This window comes from Schistocerca cancellata, chromosome 2 (assembly GCF_023864275.1).
Source record: "Schistocerca cancellata isolate TAMUIC-IGC-003103 chromosome 2, iqSchCanc2.1, whole genome shotgun sequence".
Taxonomy (NCBI): domain Eukaryota; kingdom Metazoa; phylum Arthropoda; class Insecta; order Orthoptera; family Acrididae; genus Schistocerca; species Schistocerca cancellata.
In genome coordinates, this window is record NC_064627.1 from 165,951,913 (window position 1) to 165,968,939 (window position 17,027).

The following is a 17,027-nucleotide window of genomic DNA, read 5'->3' on the forward strand; positions in this document are numbered from 1 at the left end:
TCCTGTACATCAGGAAGCAACTTGTACTAAATGGCATGGACCACATCAAGAAATAATGAACGAATAAAAAATTTCTTAAGTCGCAAGCGTCATTCCACAGCCAGTTGCAACAGTTTTCGATGGAATTTAACGAAGAGGTGGGTTGGTTGGTTGTTTGGGGAAGGAGACCAGACAGCGTGGTCATCGGTCTCATCGGATTAGGAAAGGATGGGGAAGGAAGTCGGCCGTGCCCTTTCAGAGGAACCATCCCGGCATTTGCCTGGAGTGATTTAGGGAAATCACGGAAAACCTAAATCAGGATGGCCGGACGCGGGATTGAACCGTCGTCCTCCCGAATGCGAGTCCAGTGTCTAACCACTGCGCCACCTCGCTCGGTTTTAACGAAGAGTATGGAGGCGTTATCTATTATTGCAAAGTACGTTGGTTGAACCAAGGGCATGCGTGGAACGATTTGTCGATTTGAAATTCGCTATTATTGAATTTATGAAGGAGAAAGGAGTGCAGGAACGGAAATCAGAACATCCGTAATGGATTGCGGACCTCGCATTTTAAGTGGTCTTGACTGCACACCGTCTGCAGTAAGACACTCGATCGTGAGAGACAATTAGTTTCTGATATGACGGACACGCATTTAAAAAGAAAATAATATTGCGCAAGGGAAGCAGTCCAGTGTCATACTGTGTGTGTTTATTGTGTTTATTAAACCGGGCACCTAGAAACGACGGAGAGGCTTCGTCCAGCAGTAGCCCTCAGTGGTACACAACCCCACAACAGGCCGCAGCAGTCCACCCACCCCACCGCCGCCCCACATCGAACCCAGCGTTATTGTGCGGCTCGGCCCCCGGTGGACACCCCTCCCCCCTTCCGGGAACGTCTCATACCAGACCAGACGAGTGTAATCCCAAACGTTTGCGTGGTAGAGTAATTATGGTGTATGCGTACGTGGAGGCACTGTTTGCGCAGCAATTTCCGATATAGTGTAACAGGCGGAATAAAGGGAACCAGCTCGCATTCCCCAAGGTAGATGGAAAACCGCCCTAAAAACTATCCACAGGCTGGCCGGCACACCGGACCTCTACACTAATTCGCCGGGCGGATTCGTGCCGGGGACCGACACGACTTCCCGCTCGGGAAGCAGTGCGTTAGATCGCGCCGCTAGCCGGTCGGGCTCCAGTACCCTATGCTCAATGACATTAAAGAAAATGTGATGTCTGAAGAACTCACTGTGGCCTTGAAAGAATTACAAGGATAGTTTTCTACACGTTTTGAGGACACTGCCAAACTCACATCTTTTCGAGCTGTTTTCGAGACGGTTTGCCGTTTCAGTGGACAGCGTCCCTGCACATGTGCAGATCTAACCGACTGATCTGCAGTGTAATTCCCATTTTATAGGCAAATCCTTTTTCGTTTGAAAAAAAATTGTTCAAATGGCTCTGAGCACTATGGGACTCAACTGCTGTGGTCATAAGTCCCCTAGAACTTAGAACTACTTAAACCTAACTAACCTAAGGACATCACACACACCCATGCCCGAGGCAGGATTCGAACCTGCGACCGTAGCAGAAGCGCGGCTCCGGACTGGAGCGCCTAGAACCGCACGGCCACCGCGGCCGACTTTTCGTTTGAATTGTGCAGGACGTCTACACTGTTTTCCTCAGGTAGACTTTCCATTCGTCCACAATGAAGTTGCAAAACTGCTATAATATTTCTGTCAACATATGTATGGGAGCGATTATCAAACCAAATAAGTCTCGATTACGTGGCAACTTGAAAGTAAAAATCTATGAATTTATCTGTGTCTCTTCGTATGCCAACACTTTATACGAGAAAAAAATATACGTTATGTCTTCAGCGCATTTTTGACCTACGTTGTGGAGCAACATGAAATATGAAACCGAATCGTATGTAGTGCCAATGCACTGCTACCTAAAGTACAGTGCGTCCCCAGTTTCCCTCTTCCCCTCCTACCGGTAAGACAGTGTGGTGTGGGGGTGGGACCAGTGTGCAGACAGGCCGATCAGTATGGCACAAGAGCTAGGGCACAGCTCATGAGCTGAATTCTTGGCTGCCTCTGTTGTACTGCTTAAGGATGGAACAAAAATTCCTTTCCCCAATGTTAAAAGACATTGTCCTCCAAAAGCAGTGTATGAATGCACCAGTTAGGCTAAAATGAAGAGGATGAAAAGCGATAGGGATGTAGTAGAACACCATCAAATCAACTTTAGGGTTCATGACGAAAACAACAACAGATTCATCATTATGGCTGTGATAAAGGAGTTTTAAAAAAAAATGTTCCATATTCTTTAGGTGAAAGCGCCACCCAGAAGTTGAAACAAAATGCCTGTAAACTTATGCTCGAAAATAATACTTCTTGAGATGTAGGCCAGTGTACTGTATGATAGCTGTCCCTCTAGTGGCGCTATCAGAGGTGCTCCTCTCCTCAAAGAATCGTGGATTTGCGCGAAGATATCTTGTGACGTAATTACCCAGAATCAGAACTTTTTATATTATCTTCAACTAAATTGATAAATATTACAGTACTTCATATGTTGCAGTACTGCCTTGAGTAGTTTGTAGAGCTACAGTAAAATAGCTATTAGGACGCTGTTCACATGACCAGAAGAAGACATACTTCGCAATATATGGGGTTTTTATCGGGTAGTTGATGTGAAAAACGTGTTACTAAGTGAGATACCATACACACTCTCATATAAACCGGGGATTGGTCATGGAATGGACACTTACAACTTTAATTATAAATAATAAAACAGTAAGTCATTCTTGACGTTGAAAATTTCAAGGGAAGTCTATAAATCATTGACAGTAATTATAACACCATTCCTATGCAGGAAACGTAAGAGTTTCGGTTAACAAATGACGGACAGCGTCACAGCAGAGAATGCCAAGAAGTATGAAACAGTACAATCTTGTATAATAGAATCTTTATCGCGCCAAGTCAGTCAGTCAGGGCTTACACGTGAACCAGCCGATATCTCCGTGTAGGCTATGATCTTAAAATTTTCCATTTGCTACTTAATTATACTGATTACAATTCGACTGTACTTCTGCAAAATTAACAGCGTTTATTTACAATAAATTCACTTTTATCAATGGTTGCTGCCTACAATTCCATCAGATGACAGACATCATTCGTTTGCAGTACGAGAGCGCTACTGACTACGAGGACAATCAGAAGAAACACGGAATAGATAGAGTATTTAAATACTTTCTAAAGAAGATATACTAACTCCACAATAGCTTCCTCAGTCATATGGTTTTGCCCAATATATCCGCACGGCAACGAAGCTTCTTGACAATTTCCTCCGGCAGGGCTTAACGCAGAAGCTCAGTAGTCTTTTTCTTCATTCTCTTCGTCGGTAGCATGCGGACCTATCTTGATGCAGTGTTACTATCAAACAAGTCTCCAGGTTCGAATGTCTAGCAGCAAGAGAAAAACAGCCACAGGAAGACCAACGACGAACCGTGATCAACTCTCCCGGCGAAAGAGATTGACGACGCTACAAAATCAGTTCACGAAAAGGGATTCAACTTCACTCCAACACCGACTGCTATACTTGTTGTATATTTCATCAGTGGTGTATAACAAGTAGCTTACCCCCTCCATAGCGACGATGTGGAATAGATACGTCGGGAAATGTGCAGCACGCTCTCTGGAGCCGTCCCTCCGAGGACGAACATCCCGAAAGCGAAAATAGCTGGCATTCTAGATCTACGGAACGATCCTGAAATAATCAAACTACCTGTGGACGAAGGTAATGCCACTGTACTACCGCTGTCAGAGTACAATCGCAAAATGTATGACGTACTCGAGAATCCACTATCTAGAAATTTGAAGAGAGACCCGATCAACAAGTGAAGAAGAAGACTACTGAACTTCTGCGCCAGTCCCTGCCGAAGGAAATCAAGAAGCTTGGATCACGAGCTGCTGCACCACCAAACTCTATGGGTTTCCAAAGGTTTACGAACGGGACGTTCCTCTACATTCTATTGTAAGCAAAACGGCACACCAACGAACCAGCTGACCAAACATCTAACGGCGGTATTAAGCCACTACACTGGTAAATGTCAGCACCACTTTAGGATCTTTGTACATTTCATTTAACAGGTTGCAAGAACTAGGCCTCGGTGACCAGGGCCTTGCGGCCAGCTTTGATGTGGTATCCCTCTTCACCAGAGTGCCGCTTGCTGATTCCCACGAGTTGATCAGGGAGAAATTCAATCCGGCAATGAGCCTTCGAATTTGTGATCACATCAACAATCCTTCTCTTCACTGACGACTGCTATAACCAAACGGAAGAGGTCACCAAGGGGTGCCAAATATCACCATTTGTTGCAAACTTGCTTACGGAGGACTTCGAAGATAAACCCTGGAAAAAGCTACTCTGAATCCTACGTGGTTTTTTAGATATGTTGATGGCACATTTGTGGTGTGGAACCATGGGAGTGAAAGACTTCAGGAGTTTTTCCAGCATCTGATCTCTGTGCACCCTAGTATCAAATTCGCCATGGAGATGGAAGAAAATGGCGATCTCCCCTTTATGCACGTATCAGTCAAGCGCAAAGCGGAGGGCAGTATGGGACACTGTGTGCAAGGCAACGCCACCTACACTGATTTGTTTCTCCACGCTGCTAACTCAACGTCCTTCACTGTGTGAGGGTGTGCTATATGCACTGGTACAGAGGCCCAGTGTAATAGCGGACGAAGAAAGCCTACCAAGATAGATTGATCACCTTAGGCAAGATTACGAGAAGAACGTATACGATAAGAGGCAATTCGGACGGGCTTTTGGGCAGAAAGTACAATCCCAGCAGAGATAAAACGATGAGGAGGACACGACATTGCCGTATAGGTCATACGCCAGCAGGGTGTCGAAAGAAATCGGCAGAATCCTGGCTCGATGTAACATTAAATGCCTTTTTCGCCCACCACCGGAAACGCGTGACAGGTAGAGTGAAATATGACTTGGGTCTCCATAAACGAGTTGTTTACCGTATTCCATGTAAATGCCGAAAGGCGTTCGTCGGGGAGACTGTGCGAACAATCGAAGAAAGACACACCGAAGACACACCGAACTTCCGCAACCAACAAAATCAGCGGTTGGAGAACACTGCAAGGCTACAGGTTGCTCCAGCAAGTATGAAGAAACAGAGGTGTTAAGACATATCTCGTCGTTTTAGACTGTGTTCTGAAGGAGGCTATTGAAATATGAGTGGCTGACGCGCAGGCCGACGCAGGGCACTGGAGTGGTCAAGGCCAGAGTTGGCGCCCACCATCCTCCAGCACTACTTCTGACATTCGTCGAGTCCATTCCACGTCGTGCTGCGGCACTTCTGCGTGCATGTGGGTGTCATACACGGTATTAGGCAGGTGTACCAGTTTTTTTGGCTCTTCAGTGCATAATGTGTCCTTATCTTACGGCGTCCAGAAAATGAATGATGACGACTATCTCATCTCCATTAGACAAAAAAAAAAAAAGGAAACGGCAGCAGTCACACAACTGCACAAAGATAGTGCCTTTGTCCGAAAAGTATTGTCATGCCTGTGGCCGGCCGAAGTGGCCGTGCGGTTAAAGGCGCTGCAGTCTGGAACCGCAAGACCACTTCGGTCGCAGGTTCGAATCTTGCCTCTGGCATGGATGTTTGTGATGTCCTTAGGTTAGTTAGGTTTAACTAGTTCTAAGTTCTAGGGGACTAATGACCTCAGCAGTTGAGTCCCATAGTGCTCAGAGCCATTTGAACCATTAGCCATATTGTCATGCAAAACCATAATAACCCTCGAAAATAAAAGGAAAGAGTACTCTTGCCCATGAAGGAGGTTTATAGGTATATCGCAAAGTGTACAGCCAATATGCAGGACACAATCTCTTCAAAAGTCCATGTAATTTTGTAAACCTTTGCATTTTCTGACTCGGAGATATTGGTGAGGCCTCTGGAAAATTGGTGTCTAAATTTGTTAAATCGCTTGCAAGAAGTTACTTGAAGATCGCCATAACACTCACACGAAAAGAAAAATGATTTTAATCACGTCTGATTTTAAATGATAAATATGTATTGTCTACTGCAAACTCAGTGCATAAACTAGTATCTTTTTCTGGGTAGCCAGTTTCAGGTTATACTCGTAGCAGTGATCACTTCTCCGGTATTGTGTTTTTTCTCGCGCTTCTCTCCACTTGTTATACACTGATAAGCCGAAATATTACGACCAATGCCCACCGCGAGGATCACTGCCTCCTGGTGGTGTTGCTGGCTCGTGACGCATTAAGGAAAGGATGTACGCGGAAGTGAGACGAATGGGTAGTCATTACAGCGAAGATACGGACCGCAAATGCTGAAATCCACTGGCATAAGCGGTTTTGACAAAGGACACATCGTTGTGGCTGGAAACGAGAATCTCTGAAACGGTGAACCTGCTCGCCTGCTGGCGTACTACAGTCGTGGTCATCTGTGAAAAGTGGCTTAAGGATGGTGGAGTAACGCTTAGGCCGTATAGTATATACAACCACACAACATCACAAAACGTAGAGGGTAATCCAGGACTGGCAACGTTCTGTAGCAGATCTGATAACAGAGTACAATGCTGGGAGGGACAAGTGTTACAGAGCTCGCCTTTCAAAGCAATTGCTGAACATGGAGTTCCACATCACACGACCCCTATGTGTTCCCGTGTTAACCCAACAACATCTTCAATTATGATTGCAGTAGGCACAGCACTGCTGAGTCTTCACCTTAGATCAATAGAAACGTGCCGCCTGTCGAATGAATCGCATTTTCTACTACACCACGTCGATGGCTGGGTCCTTACACGCTGTCATCCAAGAGAATAGCTGCACGGAAAACACACCGCGCCGCAGATGCAGGCCTGTGAGAACAGAATTATGCTATGGGGCACATTGATTTGGGCTTTCGTGGCGTCTGTGGTGGCAATTGAAAGCATCATGACAGCAGTGGACTACGTGAACATTACTGCTTAATGCTAGAAGTCTTGCTATCTTTCAGCAGTATAACTGTCCGTGTTTCAAGGTCAGAATTGTGTTACAGTGATTTGAGGGGCATTATAGTGAACTCGCATTGATGTCTTGGCCATCAAATGCCCCTGATCTGTACCCATTAGAACACATATCGGGCGCCAGCTGCATGCCCGTAAACCACCATCCCGTAATTGGCGGGAATTACTTCACCTGTGCGTAGACACTTGGTGCCACCTACTTCTTGAATACTGTCAATGGCTTGTAGAGCCCCTGCCAAGTACTCTCTCTGTTGTACTGTGTTTCAACAGTGGAACAATATGCTATTAAACAGGTAGTCATAACGTTTTGGCTCACTTTTTTAAGTTCAGGGATGTCGATGGATCCCTGAAAATCGCGAAGAAGTGCCCATTGTGAACATCTTATGACTGCATAAAAATTTTGCTCGTTATTTCCTGACGTTTTTAATATCAAAATCGTAAATAGTAAATAAAGCTACACGTGTAGATATCTGTGAGTGAATGCAGTACACACTTCTAGCTCACGAGCCAAACTAACAAGAATACACATATTGAATTGTGACGTAATAGTCTTCGCCGGGACTATAAGATCCTCCTTTACAACTGACACATAGATATTTTTGCTGGTCTTTTACCGTCATATTAGTCCATTAAGTAACAGAGTATTTACGCAACAACGAACAACGCAGAATGTCATACTTGTTATGCAAAGGAAATGGGATGCAAGGCAATATTTTAACCTCGTCCAAGTAGCCTCGAGAAATTCCAGATTTATGAATGGGAGGAACACTGATCGTCCACAAGGGAACAGTTTGCGGCATTTGTTGCAGACAGTCGCCGAGCATAGATACGTAATCCCCGCCTATACAGAAAAATAGCTTTTTCGAGTCAACGAGGGGACATCATACTCCACATTATCAGCTGACGCCTATCGTAAGTCCCATTGTAATGGGTAGAGTCTACATCATAAGAGCTCTGCTGGTGTTCTCAACGTAAGCATGTTCATAAGTTCGTAAGTCATAGTTTCCTTGATTGATATCTGCTGTAAATACAGTGTACGCAGTACTTCTCTCGACACTAATAGAAATGTTGTCCTTTTTGTTACTAAAGCTTCAGAAAGACTGGCCTCAGCAGTCATGGCTCTCTGTAAATCTAAGGGATTCGCCATAACGAAGTTTTAACAGACTAACGATTGTGCATTTTCGGTAGCTAGGTGGGATACTTCACCACTAAAGGACTGAAATACATACGGGTTTCAAAATGGTTCAAATGGCTCTGAGCATTATGGGACTTAACATCTGTGGTCATCAGTCCCCTAGAACTCAGAACTACTTAAACCTAACTAACCTAAGGACATCACACACATCCATGCCCGAGGCAGGATTCGAACCTGCGACCGTAGCAGTCGCGCGGTTCCGGACTGAGCGCCTAGAACCGCTAGACCACCGCGGCCGGCCACATACGGGTTTCGGGTGCTGTTAGAACACAGGTGCTCACGTTACTTTTTAGACAGCTGCAGTCAATGGCGTTTCTAAGTAAATACGCTCCAGGCAGAATAGAATTAAGGGAATCACAAGTAAAGCTAAAACTGATCTGCCAGATGGAGGTTTCCAAAGACTGGCTGAGTTGTCTGTAAAGTAAAATCTTATTAATTCGAGCCCCGCCTTCGTTTAGTCCGAGATGGATAACGCATTACAGCTACGTTAAAAGAATCAGAAGAATATTACGGATGAAATCTAAAATCTACAGGGAGTGGGTGTGATCATCGGCCGAGATGCGGGCGCCCACACTGCTTACAACTGTGCCCGCTTTAACCACAATTGTTGTTTCACCCAGTCAGCCAATGTCTGCTCGGGATCGGTGCGGTGTGCATCTGTAGTCAAGCCGTCTTACTTTTTCATTATTGCTGCTGCCATTTCCCACCAATGTGAGCGCTGACTCCTCAAAGAAAAACAGGCAATTTGTTTATGAAACTTCCTGGCAGATTAAAACTGTGTGCCCGACCGAGACTCGAACTCGGGACCTTTGCCTTTCGCGGGCAAGTGCTCTACCAACTGAGCTACCGAAGCACGACTCTGCGCTACGTGGAACAACGGAATGTGACGACACCAGCTAATTCTATGCTTCTAGAAAGATGGCGGGACTATTCTGCCAAGCGTAAGAACAGACGTTATTCACAAAAACAAAAAAACTATTGATTCCTTTTTCCGAAAACAAAATGTGGTGTGGCAAACAAGATAGCTGCCCGAGGAAAAGACTCGGCAAGTGTTTTGTCTGGAGTGAGGCGCTCTGTAGGGCAAAAGCACGTACACTGAGACGAGAGGATGAAAACAACCCAGAAGCATTTGAAATGTGAATGTGGAGGAGAATGGATTGGGTAAGCTGGAGGGAAAGAGTGACTAACGGAAGAGTGTCGGAAAGAATTGGTGAGATGAGGAGACTGGTGCAGGCTAAAAGGGAAACGAAGAACTGGATGGGACATTCATTGACACGGCAGAGATTACTAACAGAAGCTTTGCAAAGTAATGTAATTTGAGAGGACGGAGGAGATACAAGAGGACAAACAACATCAAGAGAAGCGGAAATTACACAAAAGTGAAGTGGGAGAAGATAGGAGAGCACCGAGAGCTGCCATGTGAAAACCTGGCTATGGGCAGAACACTGACGATGATGACGACGATGATGACTAGCAGCAGCTGTACAGTAATCTATGTGACATGTGTGTGTTTACAGTACGGTGTTTGAGTTTCTAATAGAACATTATTTCTACAGCAAATTCTAAGTAATACGTGAACTGATGAAATTATATTATTTACTGTAATGGTACTTTGAACACCGAGGTCTAAATCTATTTTTAAGTAAAAGATCTGTAGATTGGCACATTTCGTTTAAACTTTAGTTTTCCCAGATTCGAACTGCACTCGGTCCCAGTTATCTTGCATTACCGAAATTTTGCTGTATATATTGTATTAAACAATCATTGTGATAACTTTCATCACGCATTTACTGCTACGTCAGTCTTCAGAGAAAATATTTCTTGGGGCAGAAATACCCGACGCTATCGATATTCCTGCGTCATGAAAACTCTTGTATACGATATACAGGTACGTTAACTTGATTTCTTCGGTGATGTTAGTCATACAATGTCACATCAACTTCCGCTGCCGCAAAAACGCATGTACTACGTACACTTGGGATAGTGGTCTGGGCAGAGCAGATTTATTTTGGACGAGTGGGGTTGCAGGCTGTGGAGCTGGAAAATGAAAACATTAACTATTCCTGTACAAGTTTCGAAACGCCTTCACTTGTTGTTTAATGGGAGTGAGAGAATGTCGCTTTTTTTAATGATGCGAACTTACTATCGCTGTAAAGCTGTAAGCACATTTATATGAAACATGTGCGGCTACGTTTCAGAACTATTAGATGATTCGCGGATCCATTATCTTCTTTCTACATTATGTCTACTCATTATCAGCCAAAATTAGAGCCACATTATAGACCTATTAACATAGTGATATCTCCATCAACTGGTTTTCGCTCGTCACTTGAATCTTACCGTGTGCAACAGCCAATCGGTAATTCGACACCGTCACATAGCTGCTTTCCAATTCTTTCTCTGCAGCCCCTTATGATCTGTCACAATATGGTTTTCAGTGGATTTTGCTGACATTTAATGTATGAGTTGACAAAGTCTGCACTTTTAGAAACACGTTGTCACAAATTGCGTGGCTACACTCTCTGTAATTTGTAACGTCATTGTCATTCTAATAGGACTTACAATATATTGACTTATATCAGATTATTTAATGGTTTCTTTAGTTCATGCCAGTAATCTACCTTATCTATCCCTTGATCACTATGTCGCTGTTCGTAATAAACTGAACCGTGCCGATTATACCCATAGGTAGACAAGTGTGTTTTCTTGCACTGTTCGTATGAGACAGGTTTCTTTCGTTCGCATCCACAAGGTGCAGCACAGACAGAGCAGAAAATGTGCCCTTCCCCCCTAATCACAGGGCTAATAAGAGAGATTTTCATTTTCAGAGCAGCAGCTTACAAACATTATCCTGTGTAAAAGTTTCACCGAGTTATTTTCATACGTTTAAGTTTAAAATACGAACATAGAAAAGTACAGTCAGTAAAAATCAGTAGGGGTTGATCTGAGCAACAGAGAACAAATATTGCTTCAATTATACTTTCCACAACATTGAGATACCATGAACCCATGATAACTGGAGGGAGATAACATGAAATCACGAAATAAATCATCTTCTTAGTAAACAAGCCAAGTACTGACCGAAGACTACGCGTCTGAGCCACTTACCGCCAGGAAGAAGAAGAAAAGCAACGCTCTCATCTTGATTGTGGACTGCAGCTGACCGGAGCAATGAGCGGTCTTTTTATACCTCACCAAGAATCGCGTGGCATTTATTCCTACTAAGGACTGCTTGTTTGCGAACGGGGGTATGACACGTGCAGGTGTCGACACCTCCCGTCAAGCAAAGGCTGACAGTCTGTGGACACAGAATGAACTGTTGTTGTACCGTATTCCGGGAAGGCTTGAGACGTCACAGCTCGTTTATGATTGGAACTAAGAACGGTGTTTTGACAACTGAATAAACATCAGTGGAATGATGCAGGAACTGCGCACGTGCTTGAGCGTACTGCCTCGTGTAGCAGCAGCTACTTTCGGATTTCATCAATAATCGAGAAATTCTGTTAACAGTAAAGAAAGGTCTTAGGCATTCTCCCACCGGGTTTGAAAAGCTCTTATTAAATCTTTGCTACTTAATGCAAGGGTATAATGGTCAGTAATAATAGTTTATCAGAAACGGAAAAGAATTACATAAACGGTTAAAATTACTGAAGACAGTACCACATGTTTATGAGACACCACTAGGACTAAAAGATATGTGAATTTTATCGTTTGTGATACTATAACACTACTCCATAATTTTTCAGTTAATTAATCCTACAATTTTAAAGTAATTTCTTGTACATGTATGTACTAATTTTGTCAGTATTCGTTGTTTAAGAACGAAAATACAATTATGAGAAAGTTGTTGAAAAATAATATTGTAAAATTATTTGGTACAAACGTTGACATACTCAGTGAAGTTCATATTGTATATAATCCATATTGTCTGTTTCAGAACTGGTAATAGTGTTTCTGGGCATGGAAGCCCGCAGTCAGTAACGGAAAGAGAGTTTCTAGTCTTCCGTTGTGCAGAATGTGCCAAAGATTGCCGTGCTCAAGGGTGTAACGGAGAATGATTTTGAAATGATATTTTAAATATGGCAAGGTGTTATGTATGGATGAGCAAGCACATGTATTTGACTGTAAAAGCATACAAGAAGAATTTTTAACTGAAGAAGACTACTGTGTGACCAAAGTTATTGAACGCTGTTCTTTGTTAAAGAAGGACATGTTGCCAATAACGGTCGTTATAGAATGCATTATGTAGCACCATCTGCAATTCGGCGCAATGTCAATTAACGTTTTAATTGCACAAACGGCTTGCCAACTTAATAGATTCATCACTTTGAACATTTTAACGATTTTTAATTGAACTATAAACATTGTGAGTGTTTCTCATTATTATCGCAATTCGTTAATCGTCAACAGTATCCTACCCTGTCATCATTACTACCGAGGCAGTCATAATTGAAAGAGTTAAAATTATTTCAATGGAGAGAAGATTAATTACATTTCCAGATAACTTGAATCAAGTAGTTCATGAAACAAGACGAAGTAATGTGTAATGTTCTTCGTGCATTGGAGTGCTTATGTTGCATTCAGTCAGTAACTAGGTATAAGAAATTTAAAATAATTGACAAAGTAAAGTCAATATTAATTTTTGATTAAAGTGGATTGAAACGTCCCCTTAGAAAAATTATGCAAGACTGTGCTTAAACTCACACACAATATTTTTTTTTTAGCGCAACGCAATCTGACTTTCAAAAACCCCTACAAAAGAATGGCCCTGACTAACATTAACCTATACCTTTCAAAAATCACTTACCTCACAAAAACCTTCGTTACACGAACTACTGCAATACGGCGAGCGCCACTACTGCCAGCTAAATAAAAGATTCGAACTACTGAAGGCACTAACTACTGATAGGCATAGTTAGCAAATGAAAGATTTTAATAGAGAACAAACAATGTATTTACCTTAATAGTCATAATATATATAGCAGTTCATGCCATCCATTTTTACAAATTTCAAAACTCCGCCATTTCTCTCCCCACATCCACCACTACTGGCGGCTCACCTCCAACTGCGCAACGCTACGCGCTGTTCACATCCAGCTGCCGCTGCCCAACACTACGGTGGCACACAACAATGCAAACTAGCCACAGACTGCACACAGCACAGCCAGTGATTTTCATATAGAGCGCTACGTAACGTTGCCAATAAGAAAACATAAGCAGCCTACTTACATAGCCCCCATGCTCCCCACAAAAAATTTTACAAATTGTTTTGGGCACTGGGCAATACATATTTGTTAAAATTTTTCATAATCGTAATTACAATAACAAAGAAATCAAATGCACACACTTATTGATACAATGTTGGTCAAAAGCTAAAATTTTCTCACAGTCCATAAAGATAGTCCAGATCATTCATCATAATAGTAATTACAGTTTTTTTCACAAAGTCTCATTAGTAAAAGAAATTGCACACAGAAGTAGTGGATTTCCATGCAGTCTTGAACAAGTAGTGTTGTCCTTCCAACGGAAAGACAGTGCTGACTCTTAACATGCAGACAGGTAATGGGCCACAACAGAGCAAACCCACAGCAGAGTCATTCGACGTTTTGAAGAAGATTGGTAGGTAGGTCATCACAGAGCAGACCCACTATAGTCCTGGTAGAGAGTATGGTATTGGTGGGCCACCAGAGGTGCAGACCCACTGTAGTCCTTGTAGAAATAATGGTATTGGTGGGTCATCAGAGATGCAGACCCACTGTAGTCCTTGTAGAGATGGCCAGCAGCCATCTGTTGTGACTGTGCGGGTGCACAATCACCATTGAAGAGTCTTGCAGTTAATATAGCAAGTCCATAACCACCACTTGTGCACTCCCAAAGTTTTTGGAATTGTCCTTAGAACCAGCAATGCTGTTATCCAGTCCCTTGCTGAATTATCAACACACGTGCAAACACTAACAGTCCCTACTTCTCATATATTGTCCATATACTATGACCAACAGAAACGTGTGCAGTGAAATGTAACTTACAAGTTACTAATATGATGAACCGGTGTCAATTACGATTTTATAACATGAGAATACAATTACAAAGGTACAAAATACATCATTAAAGAACATAACAATACAGATAACATTTGCAGTACAAGCTTTACAAAAGAATCGAAATAACATATACATCAGTGGTACAGGAATTATGACATGAGTACATACATAAAAGATCAGAATAACTTTCGAAACATCAATTTCACACATGAGCATTAAAACAAAACAGAATAAATAATGTCTAAGCATATTTACAAGGTAAATAACATATTATTAATGCCAATTATATTTGAGAACAGTATTCCTCATCATAGTGAATGTAGTTTAATATTAAGAGAAGAAAAAATTCTATGAAACTACACAGAGACAGGAAGAAAACAAATACACAAGGGTACACAAACACATAGTGGGATTACACAAAAGGAAAGCACAGGGTTCGTTTTCAGTGTAACATTTGGTACTGCAGTCCAACCCAAAACTTCATTCCATAGATCTTTCGTCTTATTTCAACCTTTGCTTCCACCAAAAAAATCCTATCCAAGCATGCTTTCTGTATTTTTCTCGTATAACCTCTCAGTGCATTTCTTCAAATTCATTGCAACTCATTCTCTTATAGGCTACCCCCTCTTAAGCTAACTTAAATCTACTGAGCTCAGATGCTTAACTAATGGATGAGGCAATGCAGCAGCACAAAACAATTAACACGAACAGCAATGACAAAAAATTCAAATTGGCAAAGTAAGCAACAATATTACAACTAATATGCAATGAGCAGCAAACAAGAAAAATAAATCAGTAGTAAACTGGCTTAGCAGAGTAACACAAAGTCAAATTCAGTAACACTATGCCTGGCAAACAGCAGTAGCAGCAAATTATACCTAAACATGACATAGCTCAAGCATAAAAAATATTACAGTAAAAATGGCCATGTTTAATACCTATGTCACATCTTAACACTACAGTGATGCATCACGAAAACTTACTCTACCAAAAAAATTACCAAGTAGTTGAAAAGAAAATTCCGTATGCAATTCCTGTTATTGTGCTCCTTCGTTTTTTTTTTTTAAGTTATTATTTACTGGATCTGTAGGCATAAAATATCTGTATTAGTACATACATGATATTTTATTTTAAACAATGCTGCAGTGCAGCTAGAAACTAAATATCAAACAAATGAGAAATCTTTTAACTAGAAAGAGAATAAATGTAAAATGTTTCTCATCATTTCATTAGGCATTTCAGTAAATATCATAAATTAAGAGCTCCACAGTGTAATCATATGTTTACAAGTTTGAGTGTGTCGTATTTGCAATGCTTTCTACAAAAGAATGTCAACAGCGAGGATAATGGCCTCCCCTTTTTTTTCTACCTGTGCCCCTGAAAGGCACACATTAATGGCTTTTTTTTTCGGGCGTCTGTCGCACAGCTGGGTGCCCATGATGCATTACGTATAGGTGGTCACTTAACTTTCTTACCGAAATATTTACGACAGCAGTTTCCGCTACAGTGACAGTCTCATATAAAAATATTTCACAGGTCAAGAGTTTGCGTCACAAATCTGTAGAAACAAAATCCTATTGATATAGCAGTGTCCAAAAAACTTTCGGCAGCATTGTGATACATTCACGCATTTACACACATTTCATAACTCTTAAAGTACGATTGTTGGTTTCCAACATCCTTTATCACAAGTCAGAGTCCCTAACCACTACTCATTATTTCTTACCTTATTACACATATACATATTCGTCGACACTTCTTCAATATTTCATCATAATAAATATGTAGCATAATAAACATTCCTCAACAGCACAATACACATCGTCGCCGTAATAATAACATCATAACACCTCAGTCAAATCTCAAAAACGTCGTAGCTTTCTGCAATAATTTCAAAACCTAATAAAAATTCTCTGCTCATTTCAATAGCGTCAGCTACCTCAAACGTACTTTAAAAATCATGATCCCATAACAAATATATCATTCAAAGTTCTCATAATATCACAATGGGTCTGAAAAAATATGAACAGTTCACAAAGTACAGACAAAATACAATTTCATAAGTGTGAAGTTATCCAACTGTGTAACTGCGTAAACATCTGTCACTGACGTAGGAAAAAAAATTTTTATCTCTCAGTTAAATGATCATATAGCTGTGTCATTTGTGTGTTAGAGAAATATGGTACCGATGTGTAAAGTCGTATAAGCAAATACCATATTAGCTAGGGCTCCTTGTGCTTGCCAAACACATGGTACACAAAGTAAGCGTGTACCCCCCTGAGGATTATTGTAATTATACCCTCAGGTGTTACAGATGACAGCAATGGAATGAAATGTATCACGGAAAACTTTCTTTGTAATTCAAAAATCTTTAAAAATAAATGTTTTAAGTACAAAATTAATCACTCAAATACGTGTCCTGTAGCGCTAAATGTGCGTCTTGCTGTAAGATAATCTCTGTGGAAGTGTCGTAGTTATTGTCCTCCGAAAGCTAAGTTCTGCAGAAGTCAATGTACTTACCGCATGATAAACAAAAGTGAAATGCTTTGCATATAGATATCTTAGTTATTACGCTTGTTGTTGTGATGAAGAAATTACTGTGCTGTAACGTATTGTTGTGCTACGGAAAAGGCTGTCTCATTGTAGCTATACCACAAAAGTTACTACTAAACATGTCTTACTTTCCAGAATAATTCAGAAAAACTGTGCAGATATGAAACAGATACACTGCAAAAGTAACATTGTAAATTGTCACTCATTAGTA

The 17,027-nt window shown here is 41.6% G+C and overlaps 1 protein-coding gene across 2 annotated transcripts in view; it reads right to left on the minus strand.

Moving 5' to 3' along the window:
• The window catches only part of LOC126161479 (circumsporozoite protein-like), a 52,424-nt gene extending 40,938 nt beyond the window's left edge, over window positions 1–11,486 (minus strand). For both annotated transcript variants that reach the window (XM_049917371.1, XM_049917374.1), the window contains exon 1: window positions 11,331–11,486. In XM_049917371.1, the coding sequence (XP_049773328.1) occupies window positions 11,331–11,363 (33 nt within the window). In that variant the 5' untranslated portion in view covers window positions 11,364–11,486. The remainder of the gene's footprint in view (window positions 1–11,330) is intronic.
• Window positions 11,487–17,027: the final 5,541 nt, after the last annotated feature.